At 46.2% G+C, this 14,570-nt stretch overlaps 1 protein-coding gene across 1 annotated transcript in view; it reads right to left on the bottom strand.

The window, feature by feature from the left end:
- MARCO (macrophage receptor with collagenous structure) overlaps positions 1–14,570 on the bottom strand; it is a 137,785-nt gene that overhangs the window by 53,833 nt on the left and 69,382 nt on the right. Inside the window, exons 8-10 of the mRNA XM_086957351.1 lie at positions 13,033–13,140; positions 12,088–12,141; positions 10,292–10,336 (exon numbers count right to left, since the gene is read on the bottom strand). Of these exons, the coding sequence (XP_086813477.1) occupies positions 10,292–10,336; positions 12,088–12,141; positions 13,033–13,140 (207 nt within the window). The remainder of the gene's footprint in view (positions 1–10,291; positions 10,337–12,087; positions 12,142–13,032; positions 13,141–14,570) is intronic.

The following is a 14,570-nucleotide window of genomic DNA, read 5'->3' as shown; positions in this document are numbered from 1 at the left end:
CTCAGGGGGATGGGGGGGTTCACCCCCCAAGAGTATTTTGAAAAAAAGAGTGGGCAAATGGCAGATTTTCAAGCAAACCAGAAGGTGTCAAGAACAGCTTAGTCAATACTACTGTTTAGAGTTGTGGGAGTTAAGAAGCCTTATCGAAGCTTGACACATAATAAGAATGCCTTGGGAATATGAAACTAAAATGAACATCAAAATAAAATGAATTTACAGAGAGAGATTCTCTGCAAGTGTTCAATAATAAACATTGCAGCTTCTTTATTCATGGACAACAACAAAGGACATGTTGTTCCTCCAATTTTGAAAGAAGAAGCCTGTAAGGAAGTATATACTGTGCATGTGTTCTCTCTATGTGGCTGAAAGTGTGTACCTTGGCTGTACTTATTAAAAGAACAGAGTCACGTCCGTGGTCAATTAGTTTGTTGGTTCTAGTTTAGCTCACAATGAAACAGCAAAGAGGAAGTGGGGAAGGAAGCACTCCGCAAGTAACGAAAAACAATAGCACACATACCTGACAAATATGGGCTCTACTAACTTTAGTCCAAAATCTTTTTACCCTCTTTTTTCTCCTCTTTGGTACATCACACCCCCACAATTCGAGTTATGTTTGCATTGTAGTCGGCAAAATTAATCATTTCCGATTTCAAAATCAAAAGCACTGCAACGTGTTTTAGAGATATTTGTGTGTGCCCAATTAAAGCAGAATGTTACCCAGCAGAACTCTTTTTGCTCTCAGGGACCAATTGGGGTGTTAAAGCTTTTCCCATTGGAATGTGCCGGCGAAACGTATCCTGCTGCCCACCTCTTTCCTGTGCCTCCGCTTCACGGTATCACACTTCCCGCTCAATGGCGGCTGCTCGGGTTACAGCCGAGGAGGACAAAGGCTGCCGGCTTTTTTCTCACGGAGGAGGAACAGGCGGCAGATGTGAGTGAGGGCCCCAGCAGCAGGTAAGTGTGGTGGGAGCGGTGACAGGAAGGGCCTGTTTCACAGGAAGGTGTTATATTTCATATTGGTACTCTGAAATAGGTTCAGGGGATATCGTACACTTTCACTACATCATCTCCCCGTCATTTCATGGGAATGAGCCTTATAAGGACATAACTCCAAATAAGGACAGAATGTCTTGAATGGACATAACACCTTATTAGGACAGTAGCCTTTTATGGACAAAACCTTTCACCTAGTTCCATGCAGAGGGTAGGTTTTTTCCAATCGATATTGCTAAGACGTCATCCTTAGCACATATGGATAATTTATGAGTACACTTTCCAGGAGATACACTTCACCTCTCCCATCAACACACAAGGTTTAATACCAAACGTCATACACATTCTGAACAATGGGGAACATACGCACATAGACTGTATAAATACAGCACCTCTTGCTATCAGTAAGCAGGAAGGAACCAAGACGTCAAGGCCGACACACTGACCAGAGATGCTGCGGCTCCGGCATGCCATCACTCCAGCTGACCGTGGTCTGACGATCCCTTGTGGGGTGTCCAGCTCAAGTCCAGGACAAAGTCCTACACTCTCACTATTCAGGTATGGGGGTTCGACTAAATCCTAGTGGGATTCTTGGCTCTTAGACTTAGGCTCTTAGGCTTGGGCTCTTTTGCACCTACTCATATGCTAGGTAAACTTAGGTACATCAAGACAGGCATCTTAGGAGTACGCACTTTATTTTATAAATGCATTTCATATTCATGTATATGTTCATGACTATTGCAAAATGGTAGAACAATACTATTTATTTTTATTCATGGTAATGCTGCTTCTAAATCTCTGCTACTCTGATACAGTTGTAGCAGTGCACTTATTTTATATGAAAGGAATAACGGTACAATAAATTCTTATAGTAAACATTCTTAACTGTTTCTTCTGTGTATCTCTCTGGGAGCAAAACAAGCAAGCACGTGTGACTCAGTGAAAATAGTATATTGTTTCCACGCGTCTGATGTTCTTATGTTCTGAGGTTGCCCAAAACTAATCTCTCTGATAACAGGAGATTATAGTGGCACTGCAAGCTAGCTAATGCGAAAACATAGGCTGACATATTTGGTGGGGGTGTACAGGGTCAGTTTGCCACCAAACCCACAGTATATGTTATCCGTAAACAGTGTAGGTCCTGCATGAAAGGTTACTATCGGAACTACACTACAAAAGGGAGGTTTGAAGCTGCACGTGACAAATGGCCCGGGGGAGACAGGTGAGAGATGGATGGGAGGGAGAGTTTGTCATCCAGGAAAGAAGGGGTGATGATGGCGTGTGTGTGATGGAGGTGCCGGAGAAGAGTGATGCGTATGAATTGTAGGAGAATGATGAGTGAGAGGACCTAGGAAAGCGAAAAAGTAGGGACCGCCAGGTGGAAGATGTCTCATAGGAAGCTAAGAAAATGCAACTGCTTGGATTTTTATTGGTGAATTGAAACAATACCTTTACTAGAGAGCTTCAAGGCGGGAGTCAGATAAAAAAAAACTTACCTTCCTCCATTCCCCCACCACATCCAGCACAGCCACAGCTCCTGCTGCTCCTGGTGCATTGCAGGCAGCCTTCCTCCTCCTGCTCCTCTAAGCCAATCACAACGCTGCAATGGCAGCATTGTGATTGGTGAGGCGCAGCAGAGAGCGCCCCAGCCGGGCCATTTTCTCTATGTAGGCCGCCTGCAGAAGTCTACATAGAGAAAACGGGCAGTGCGCATGTCTGCTTTGTTCGGCCCTGGGGCTGACCAAACAGTCAGTACCCACAACAGCAAGCAAAGCCACTCCCCGCCTGCCCTCGAGCAGGACTACCCACCCACCCCGTCCACAACCAGGCACTTGAGGCACTTCTGCTTTCTCACAGTGCGAAAAGCAGAAACATAAAATGGTAGTTCTACCATTTTATTTTTCTGCCTTCTCGCACTGCGAGAAAGCAGTGGGGTCACACCCCCACACCGCAATGAAGGAGCCGCCACTGCAAATGAACTATTCACAATGAGACAAAAACACCCTCTTCATTAGTATTGATGAAGCAGTAGATGGGCTTATATCTCCTTGTGAATAGTGGTATATGCTAAAATGAGTCCTACATGGAACAGCAGATCTCCATCCCAGCATTTATATTTGCAATGTTGTAGAATTGTGACACCTATTTCTTAAAGGACAACGGTCGCAATGCTACAATATTGCATATCGGGAATTGCACACTGAGAAGGGTATGCACCTTCCATGTGACCACTTGTTGCTCATCCTGTCTGTAGCCTGCAGAAAAACAATTCAAGCTGTCAGATATTGACAGGCTACACTTTGTGATGTTTATGCCTTGGCAGTCAGTAACTATACCATGCTTTGCAATAGCATTGTGAGTCAAGGGGGTGGGACATGTCCCTTTTCAGTCCCTTTTTTAATTGGGACTTGCAATGATTTGCTCTGCTTGCATTGGTATGTGGTGCTAAGTGTCCTTATGAAGCGCACAGCTCACAGGGTGGGTATCCTGGTGCTGAAGAGAAGGTACTGATGCTTCCTGCCCTCTCTGAGTTTTAGTTTCTTCCTGAATTCTAGGACTGAGCAGCAGCATTAATGTGAAAGGTTAATACAATCCAGGCTTTAAGAGTTAGGTCCAAGCGCCCACTGGCTCTTTGAGTGCAGCTGACAGTGGCAAGCAGAAGGTTTGCTGAGCAGAGGTGTCTGTTGGGTGGCTGTGTGGAGCTGCTGAAGTTGTTCAGGTAGATAGGGCCTAGGTTGTATAGTACTTTGCATATATGAGTGAGTAATTTGAACTGTCTACGATTGTGTATTGGGGCCAGGTGAGGTTTCTAAGGAGGGGGAGATATGAGTGCATGGAGGGAGCTTGAATGTGAGTCTAGTTGCTATATTTGAAATGCTCTGGAGTCACTTGCTGATTTGGGTGGAGATTCCAATGTAGAGTGTGTTTTCATAGTCTAGCTTGTTGGTGCTGAATGCTTGGATAATTGTTTGGTGAGGGTCAAGAGGAAGCCACCTAACAATCTTTTGGAGGATCTTGAGTTTGGGTGGGTAGAACTATTGGAGTTTCACTCCGCAGACTTCTACATGGTTACATGAAAAAAATTTCTGTGAGTGGGCAAAATTTGGTATGTTGCGCTGCTCGCACTGATTTTAGCACTGGGGGCTTGTTCTGCACTATAAAATAATCAAACAGCACCCCGCGGTGCACCAGAGGGAGCTGCTTCCTCTTGAGTAGATTTTCCACTTGAGCTGCAGCTTACTAAACGCAAACGGTTGAGACCTGCAGCAACCACCTGCATTGAGAGATCTCGCCGGGAAGTATTCTAGCACCCAAATATCATTCTAGGGGAGGCAAATTCTTGCTCAACAACTTAAAGTTGGCGAGCTGCACATGAGAAAAAACTCCACCATGTGGCGGTTACCAAAGTTTTGCCGGGACTCTGCGTTCTGAGCATATGCGAAGTTGGCAAAACTCTTCAAACTCCACCAGTGGAGTCTTGAGAGGATGGAAGCCAGAGAAGGGAAACAAGTTGACTTGGCGTGGCCACCGATATTTTTTGTTGGCCGCAATCCCCACTTTCCTGGCTTGGTTGGAAGGAGTTGGATTGGGACCAAGTTCTGTTGGCCACCAGTGTGACGACCATAGATTTGGGTCGGAAGAGTTCTTTCCTGTGTCTGAGCTGTTTCAGGCATTTGGAATTCATCCAGAGTGCAACTTTTGACATGCACAAGATGATGTCCCTGAAGAGGATTAGTTATATTCTGAAGGCTCTGGAGCCACTCAGTGAGTTGGGTGGAGGTTCCAAGGTAGGGTGTGTTTCCGTAGTTTAGCTTGTTGGTGATGAGCACTTGGGTGGTTGGCGGGTGTCAAGAGGGAGCCACCTAAAGATTTTTCTGAGGATATTGAGGGTGTGGAAGCAGGAGGATGTGAACAAGTTGACTTGGCCTGGCCATTGATATTTTGTTTTCAACCACAATTCCCAGGTCCCGGGCTTGGCTGAAAGGTATGGGACCAAGTTCTGATGGCCACCAGAATTAGGACCATAGAGTTAGGTCTTTCTTGAAGGGTACTACCTCACTCTGAGCTGAGGTTCAGGCAGTTGGACTTCATCCAGAAGGCAACTTCTGACAGTCACTAGATGAGCTTTGGTTGTTGATGATGTCTTTGAAGAGGATTAGGTGGGTGTCCTCGGTGTATGAGATGATGCTGATTCTGAAGGTTAAAACGATGTAGGTGAGAGGGGTGATGCTGATATGGAAGAGAGTATGGATGAATGATGATTCCTGGCCGACTCCATGGGTTCAGAGGTGTTGCAGGGTAGGCTTACTTTCTATGTACGTCTTGTGAGCATGAAGCTGATCCATGAAGGTCTGTTTCACAAATTTCTAATTGGTGGAGGCAGAGGCTGGTGATTGAGTGGGAGATGATATTAAAGAGAGGTCAAGTGGGATGGGAGCAGTAGTGTTGTCTTGATCCATGTTGGTCCTGCTGTCGTCAGGTGCAGTGATGAGGGCTGTTTTGTTGCTATGTTTAGGTCTGAAACCTGATTCGGAACAGTCCAGGAGATGGTTGCTATCCAGGTGGTTAACTACTTTATTATTGATCAATTGCTCTAACATTGTCGGTGGTTAGGGAAGCAGTGAGATTGGTCTGTAGTTGGCGGGAGAAGAAGGGTCTGCAGTGGGTTTCTTCAGTAGTGGCAGGATGGTGGCAGGTGACGATCCAGAGATTGAAGTTGGCAGTAGAGTGTCCTGGTGCAGCGGATGACTGTTTATCAGTGCTGTGTGCTTGTTTTCTTGGGAGATAGAATTCCTATTGCAGCAGTTGGTATCCGGTGGGGTTCTTTGATGGCGGTTGAAGTGAATGTTAAAGTGGAAAAGCGAATAGACAGTGCAGGCTAGAGAGATGGGCTTGTCCACCAAGATGTCATCAAACTTAGTAAAGATGGGATCTAGCAATTGGCTTGCAATGTAGGTGGGGTCTTTCAAGCACTGTCAGTGGCATCACTAGGGGGATGCGGGGGTGCGGACCGCACCGGGTGACACCATCACATGGGGTGACACCGTGGTCCGTGTCGACAATAATCTTGGCCTGCGGCAGGGTAAGGTTCGACAGACAGTAATATTATTTTGTGTTTTGGTGTCACGGACTCCGTGACACCAAAAAGCTAAAAATTATTACTGTCTGTCGAACCTTACCCGGCCGCCGGCCAAGATTATTGTCTAATTAGGCTATGATGTTGTGACATCGATGACGTTCGAATCGTCACTCATGTGACGTGGTTCCCGAACCCGCCATTTTAATTACTGCCCATGCCTGTCTCCTCAGTGATGGATGGCTTTCTCCTGCCTCTCCTAACCCTCCTGGGGAACACATTCAGAGGGCCCCCTCCCCCAGCCCTTCCTGCAGTAGCCCCACCGCGAGCCCCAACAGCTGCTTTTAATTAGAAGCCATTTGATTGCTTGGGAGCGCTTGGCTCGCCTCAGCCTCTGAAACCCTATCTGCTGCCCCCAAAGCTTGGCTCCTGTCCCCGGAACCCTAGTTCCTGGCCAGCAGACCCCGAGTGGAACTTAATGAAGATGAAACCTCCTCTGGCACGACAAGCCCCCTGGTGACCCGGCAAGGGGAGTCCTGCATAATGGTCCCCTGCCAGCCACGAAGCTCCCAGGGGAGAGGGTGACCAGGTCAGCGGGAGGGGGGGCAGTCTGGATGGCGACCAGGCCCGGGATGTTTCCCCTCACTCCATGCCATCTGAACAGGGGTTCACAATGTATGTACACGATCAGCAGGAGCACGAGTCCAATTGATCTCATGAGTGAAAAATAAAGACTACATTTCCCAGAATGTTTTGTGTTATGAACGTTCACAGTTGGTGGCGTTTTGTCCTGATAACACGGAGTCAAGTTGGAATACTAGCTGGGTGCAGGTCAGGCTATGACCTCCCAAGAGGCTGACCAGCTTGGGGGGGATGCTTGGTCTAGAGGGCTCTGGAGGATTGTTCGGGTCAGGCAGAGCCTGCTGATGGCTACCCAGAAGGCTGGGTGACCCGGTCCGAGGACTTTGGCCATGCCCTGCCCAGAGAGGAGTCAGCTGGGCAGAGGGTCCCTTGCCACAGGGTGCCCAAGTGCTTACTAGTCAGGACAGAAGGTCGTTTGACCAGGCCGACTGACCAGGACAGAGGGTCCCCTGGCCATGGCATGCTCAGAGGGCTGAGGAGGTGATGACAAGAAGGCTTGAGAGCACACGTGACAAGGTGCAATGGGGTGACGTATCAGTGGCCAGGAGGTTCTGTGACCAGGGTTGAGGTACACTGCCCGTGAGTCGTGACCTGAGGCCAGGTTTGACAGGGTTTCATGGGCCCTGGCAGTTTAGGAGATGAGGCAATGTTTAATTTGTACAGGTGGTTACAGATTGTAGATTGTAGAACTCGCTATTTGGGATGCAGACTTATTTCGATCATAAGTTATACATCCATTCTAAAGATCACTGAGGCCGAGGGCCTCCAACTGCTAAACACTCCACGGCCTCAGAAATATTACCTGACCCGACACCAAGAAAGGGGAGGATGGATTCTGCCCCTGAGATCCATGTAAAGCGGGCAAAAGGAATCATTTCAGGAAAACCAAAGAAAAAAGAAGTCCCTGCAGGCTGAACTCTGGTTTACCGACCCGGGGAAGTGAACCAGGGTTTTGTAGTGCCAGGTGCACTCTTGTCTTCCTCTGCAGCCTGCAGCTGGTAAATGGCACCCCCATTCTTCCCTTTGCTGTGATTGAAAGTATGCCCTTTGGGGATTAAAACCTGTGCTCCTTGTGTCTGAGTGTGTGTGATACACCCAGTAAACTGCTTTGGTCTGTAGTTGTGCTATTGTGTGCAAGTTTAACGTACTGCCACTGACTATGTGTTGCACGTGGGTGTCATGTTTCCATAAGTTACTGTGCGCATCTTTACGAGTCCGTGCAGACGTATCATGCTATTAGGTTGCCAGGCAGGATGAAGGAGCCGGAGTTGAGTTTGAGGGAGGTGATGATGTTTGTGAGAGAGTTTCTGAACATGGCCCTTGGCTGTGGTGGTGAGGGCACAAGGGAAGTGTTCCTTGAAGATGATTGTAGTTCCTCCTCTAAGCTTGCTGGGCATGTCCCATCTAGTGATCTTCTATCCGTGGGAAATGCCACTCGCAATGTCGTAGGCTGATGTAGGTTTGAGCCATGTCTCTGTGAGGAAGAGACAGTTCAGGAGAGCTCGTGAAGGACTTTTGGCAGAGTGCTTGGTGAGAGAGCAGGTGTTAGTAGGGCGCAAGCCAATGGGGGCTGCATGTTGTATGTTTCTGTGTTGCAGAGTCCGGGAGTTTGAATGCAATGAGTGTGATTGTGGAGTTAGAGTTATCACAGGAGAAACAGTAGCCTGTGCAGGAGAACACAGCTTCTGTGTTGGTTGGAGCCATCCAACAGCACCACTAGGAGATGCGACCTGGGTTCAGGGAATGCAAGGATGTGGCGAGGTAGCATTTTGGGCTATGATGTGGAGGTATAGGACCAGAGGTCGTGGCAATGGGCATGGGCCTGTATTTATGGATGTAGAAAGGCTTACTTTTGGTAGATGCCACGGCATGCATGTACTACATGTCAGCTCTGCAGCTGCCATTAAAAAGCTGTGGGAGAGCCTGGGGGTGGTGGGCCCAGCTTCGTAAATCTGAGGAGAGTGGCAGGAGAGAGGCATGCCGTGGTGGCAGGAAGGAGCAGGTGAGAGCATGGCGCGGGGAGCAACAAAGAAGGAAAGCAGGAAGCAAAAGTCAGAGGAGGCAAAAGTAGCAAATAAATACAAAGAAAAGTGGTGAAAGTGGGGTAAAAAGGAGCAAAAGATAGTGGAAAAAGGTAACTAGGGAGGATAAAGAGAGTCCAAAAGTGTGAGATTGCAAGATTAGTCAACTTGAGAAGAGCGAGGCAAAAAGGACCGCGCATCAACGTCTCAAAGAAAAGAAGGAAAAAGTGACAAAAAGTGAGAAGAGTGGGCCAAAAGGAACAAAAAGCACTAAAAGGCACCAGGAAAATGAAAGAATAAGTGCCAAAAAGGTGTGAGAGAAAGAGAGTGAGTGAAAGCATTCAGAGTGAAACCGGGGCGTGCGCAAAGCAACAGCAGAGATGTGAGGTCCGAAAACGGCGTGCCAGGCCAGAGGGCCAAGGCAATCAGGTAAAGCTGTTCGGGCCAAACAACACCTTCGTAACCCATAATCGCGATTGCAACTAACAAACCACTTTGTGTGGACTGCAAATCAATTTTGCACTGTTGCAAATGGCTTAGAGAGAATTACTAATATTATCGCCGTTGTCCCTGTGATGTTGTAGCTATGGCTGTTTTGTATTTCTCAGGTACAGACATTCCAAATTGACAAATCCTTTTTTACGTTACTGCTGACAACCTTACTTCATGCACTGAGGTGATCACAGGTGCTAATATTGTGAAGGGTGGCAAACTTGTGTGATATTGTCTGACGTGTCTCCATTGCAATACTACAACTGTGATAGTATTGGTAGTTCAGAATGATTTTCAGTGAACATAAGTAGCTCTTATTTAAAGAAAAGGTTGGAAAGAGTAGCTTGTGAGGATACTTCCAATGAGATGAAGATATATGGAATAAGAGGTTAAAGATAGCTGCTTAGATAGGTAGGAAAAGCTAATGGGTGGAGCTCAGGGGGGAAGTGAGGGGAGATTTTGTATAGTGTGACGCCAGACCCAAGACATTTTCTTAATGGGTGGAAGGGGGCTCAAGGGGAAGGAAGGAGGGGACATAAAGAGAAAACTACATCCTAGCCTTGTGAGCAGATCAGGTGTGACTGATTCATACGTAAACACATTGTCAACAACATACAGGTAGGGTAAGAACTGGACCGTTGCTTCTAACCATAGTCTTTTTTTTTTTTGTATGTTCTTATATAGCGCTCGATCACCTGGGGAGGTATCTCGGCGCTTGCCTTGGGAACCCGTCCTGGCTTTTCCCTGTGAGATAGCCCCTACAGGGCATCCCCAAGGTGAAAGCCAGGCATCCCGCCGCAGGGGGGCCGTTGTGGAGATTAAGCAAGCTTAATGCCCAGAGTTGCATAGTGTGAACCCATGATTAGGTCAGGCACCGAAGCGAGAATTATCAAGTCCGTGGACATTTGAGCTCAAGACCCTGCCGCGTCGGGAATTGAACCCTTGTCCCGGGTCTGACCTCTGCTTCAGGGTCTGCCTGCTCTAACCAGTGAGCCACACTTCTCCACATAGTCTTACTCCTGGAGTGAGAAATTAAACATCAAATAAATACACAAACATTCTCTACCTGCAATGCCCTTCTCTCCTTTTGCTCCTTGTGGCCCAATCGGTCCTGAAATGAGAAATATTAACAGCCATAATCATAGGTATGCTGAATTTGTCATCTCCAAGCCTCTTTCACAATCCCTTTGGTTTGCGGTGCACGGTGTTAATTTTGGCATTTCTAAAAGCAAGACAAAACCAATGCTGTGAAGTATTTTGACCTTCATCTTTCTATTTACGACATTCAAATGTATATACATTTGAAAACTATAGCTTTGCTGTTACTATATGAAGTTCTTGCCGCAGTTGAGTACCTGCTGCAGTAATTACCCTCAATAGAATGCACTATAAGATTTGGAGTTTAATTTAGAAATATAAAGTAACAGAACAGAATAAAATAACTATCAAAAACCTTCCCAAACCAAGAATTCTGAAGAACTTGCCAGGTGTACATGTGCAGAGCTGAGTCACGAGTCCTGAAGTTACTTTTTTTAAAATATGCCTAATGTGGCTATGATTAACTCGGTACTACACATGGAAAATATATATTCATAGATGTGTAACACTAAATAACATGAATGTTTTTCAACGAGGACTTCTGAGTGAAAACAAACAGATAAAGAGAGAAGAGCTTAGGTTGCAAATATCATGTTTTCCAGAACAATGTGACAATTATCTCGTTTATTTAGTATTAACCATCTACAATCTTTGTTATGTATGGCCCACCCAAATGGTCTGCCCCTCATTTCAACAGCTGTGCAGTGGTCGATGCACCACACAGCATGGTTTCAGCTGCCACAAACCCCTTCCCAGTGTTACATCTGGTGTCCTGAGGCTGCCAGGCATTACTTTCCTCAACCAAATATTTAAGAAAGCAAAAATTGCGTCCTTCCAACTACCCTCACCACCCTGTGTATTTATCATTCTCGCCACACTAAGATTTCAGTTCAGTTAAATTACTTTATTCGGATAGGACCTTATCCATAAAAGACCAAATCACACTGACATTTAAAATAAACCTGCTATCCTGCACCGCACGACCACTCTCTTTTTCATCCACCCATTCAATTCCAAAATATGTTTGAATAAAACCTTGTCTCCTGCCACTAACCCCACCACCCTCTGGGCCTTCCTTTCTCCTCCCCACCTGAAGCTGTGCCCTCTTCTCTCCATTGGAGCAGAGAGCCAACTCCACACTGACAGCTTTTCTGAGATCCATGTCACTATGAACTGGGATTCCTTTATGGAACAGCAAAAGTGGGGAACAACTTTTGCTTTCCACTGTTGCTAAATCATAGCAATGAATAACCTGTTTAGAATCTGAAGTCCACGCGGCTAGCTGACAGAGAAAAGCGTAAATAACAAAGCAATATGTCTCTGTATGGCTCTGTACGATTCTCTCTTCCTCTGTCTCTCTCTCCCAGATTGAGACTGATTTGGTTTGCACTTCATTTGTGATTTACGCAATAGCATCAGGAAAGATCCTCAGTCTATCCAGTAATCCATAACAAACAGTCTTCGATATCCATTGGGGAAGAGGGGGTGCCCTATGTATGTTGGGCCATGACCTATCCCAAAAAGAGCCCAACCCGCCGTGCAGTCCTCCAGACTGCACCACTTCCGCAAAGACCCCTGGGCGAGACATAAGGGGCGGAAGAGGGGGGGCAGACACCCTTTGGTCGGCTGCCCCCAAATCCCCATTCTAGTCCTTGATAGGCCTTTATGTGTCAGTGTCATCCTGCCCTTGTGGTGTCTCTATACATATGATACACTTTTCCACCCACTTTTGCTGGATTCAGAGCCACGGTCCATTTCTGTTACCTGTATCTCCTTTGTCGCCCTTAGGGCCCTGAGGTCCAGTCCTCCCTGGGGCTCCTGAAATTGAAAAGAGGGCAATCAGTAGGGAATTTGTAGTGATGAAGCTCACAGCTGTGAACAACATGCGTAAGTGTTGTATAACTTGACATGGTTCCCGTACTTTATGTTTCTGCATGCTCCAAGATATTTAAAGTCAGGGCTGTAGAGTTTGTGGCTAGGGGATGATCAGCGTGACAAAAATGAAAGTTTCACCTGTGAGCTTGGTGTGCAGGTGGATGTATGATGGTACAACGCGTACCGTCACAACGCATCCCTTTAGCACGCATCCCTCACAACGCAAGTCGTTACCACGACTTGCATTGGGGGTGCAGATTTAGAATAGTATAATTTACTATTCTAACACAAGTCCCGGTGGACCCTAGGGAAGGTGTTGGGATAGTAAATTTACTATTTTTAATCCTTTAGCGCCCTCCAGCGCAAGTCGTGGTAACGACTTGCGTTGTAAGGGATGCGTGGTAAAGGTACCGCGTTGTAAAAAGTTCGTGGTAAACGATGTTTACCGTGCAGGTAGGCACAAGCTGTGGGTGTAACACCAAAGTCCAAGATGTGTCGTGTAGATGAGCACAACTCCCCTGTCTTAGGGCTGGCCGATGGTGAGGCCACAGCTGGGGCTGAAAGGCGAAGTGTGTAGTATCCTGCATATTATATTGTAACGTGTTTTACCAGCCCTGCTCAGCCTATGACCAACTGTAACTCTGCCTCTCTCAGTCCCAACATTCCGAGGCATCATCAGACTCCAACATTCCAATGAGTCAGGGCACAGGCACTGGGCTGGGCAGGGCTGGTAAAACACCTTACAATATAATATGCAGGATACTACAGAATTGCCTCACTGATCAAGAATGATGTCAGAACTCATGCAACAATGTTCTAACAAAAGCCAGGTACCTGCATCTCCCTTCCTCCCAGGGAGGCCTGCCTCGCCCTTTCCTGCTGCTGCTCCAGGCCTCCCAGGAACACCAGGCACGCCTTCGGACCCCTTCTCCCCAGGATCACCTAATCATTGATGTAAAAGAACATGAGTGAAAATTATGAAACATCATGTAGGGGTGAAAGTCAATTGTTTGAAAGGAGTTTACATTTTGACATTCTCTCAACCATGTGCCCACCTACATTCACCTTAGATGAAGAAATTGCATGATGTACAAGTGAGAATTCACGTTTAGATTTCACAAAATGTCAACTGGCCCCTCCTAAATGTATTTACTCAAAATGATGTGACTCCATATAATGCAGAGGTCGTAAAGTGCCTCCGACCTCATGATTATTAATGAGACAGCAGTTTTTTGTGACTTCCAGTGAATGCGTATTTTGCAATGCAACTAAATAGAGCAGCATGTGCATCAACAATGAAATCTTGGTTGCAAACAAGTCACTGTGCAAAAAATACTGGTTTGATACAGTACTTAGCTTCACTGGCCACATGGTGCGTAGGTCACCCCTCCGACCACCCCCCCCCCCCCCAATACCCACCACTTCCCCCAGTGATATAGGCATTGAGTTCAATTTTGGAGATCTTTCAGCATGAACTCTGAGTGTGGTGGAAGCCCAATTACTAAAACCAACAAAGAGGCCAAGGAAATAATGGGCACAGATACAGTAATGGACTTCATAATTTACACTGCAAGTAGCCACTTTAAAGGAGCAAATCCTAGAATTGTTACCGTGATAGTAACTATTATTCTGTGGTCACTGTCTTACAAGTTCAATCTTTATTATGTTTTGGAACTCCATAGAGGTCCACATAAAAGAAACACACAATACAAAACTCCATTCATTACCGGAAAGACAGTTTACAACAATTACCGCAATACAAAATAATTCATAGATACATACATCATAGGCGATCCTTCAATAAATAGCTAAAAAGCATTTAAAAAAATTAAAAATGGTAAAACAGAATCACTCATTTGGGGGGTTAGATAAAGCAAACATAAAAGAATTAGCATTTAAAATACCCATTTGCAAGCATATTTGCCTTGACCATTTACGACGACATGGACGCAGCACTGGACATATAAAAAGTACATGCATTCGGTCTTGAGTGGACAGATGACAAAAGTCGCAGATTGCAGGGACTCCATACCATTTAAACAAAAGATTATTTAGAGGTAGCAAGTCCTGCCTCAGGAGTAACCAGAATCTCCGGACGCCGTGGGGCAAATTTCAAGTGACATAAGGTTGCACAAATTTTCTTGCAAATGAGTCAGTAAGGGGATTAACACCTTTCTTAACAAGGATCGAGGCGCTGTCCATTCCATAGCTAAGGTCCCAGGAAGCCTCTTTCAAGACAGACTTTAACTGGGTTGGGGATAAGGAAAAGAGGGTACTCTCCTCCAACCTGCAGAATCGATACAGCCTTTCTAAAGTTTTTAACAATTAGGGAATGTTCTCTTAAACTTCCCAATAATTCTGCCTTTAAAAGG

This window comes from Lissotriton vulgaris, chromosome 2_1 (genome assembly GCF_964263255.1).
Source record: "Lissotriton vulgaris chromosome 2_1, aLisVul1.2, whole genome shotgun sequence".
Classification (NCBI taxonomy): Eukaryota; Metazoa; Chordata; class Amphibia; order Caudata; family Salamandridae; genus Lissotriton; species Lissotriton vulgaris.
Note: the sequence above shows the minus strand (reverse complement) of the source record. Positions and strands in the feature narration are given on the sequence as shown.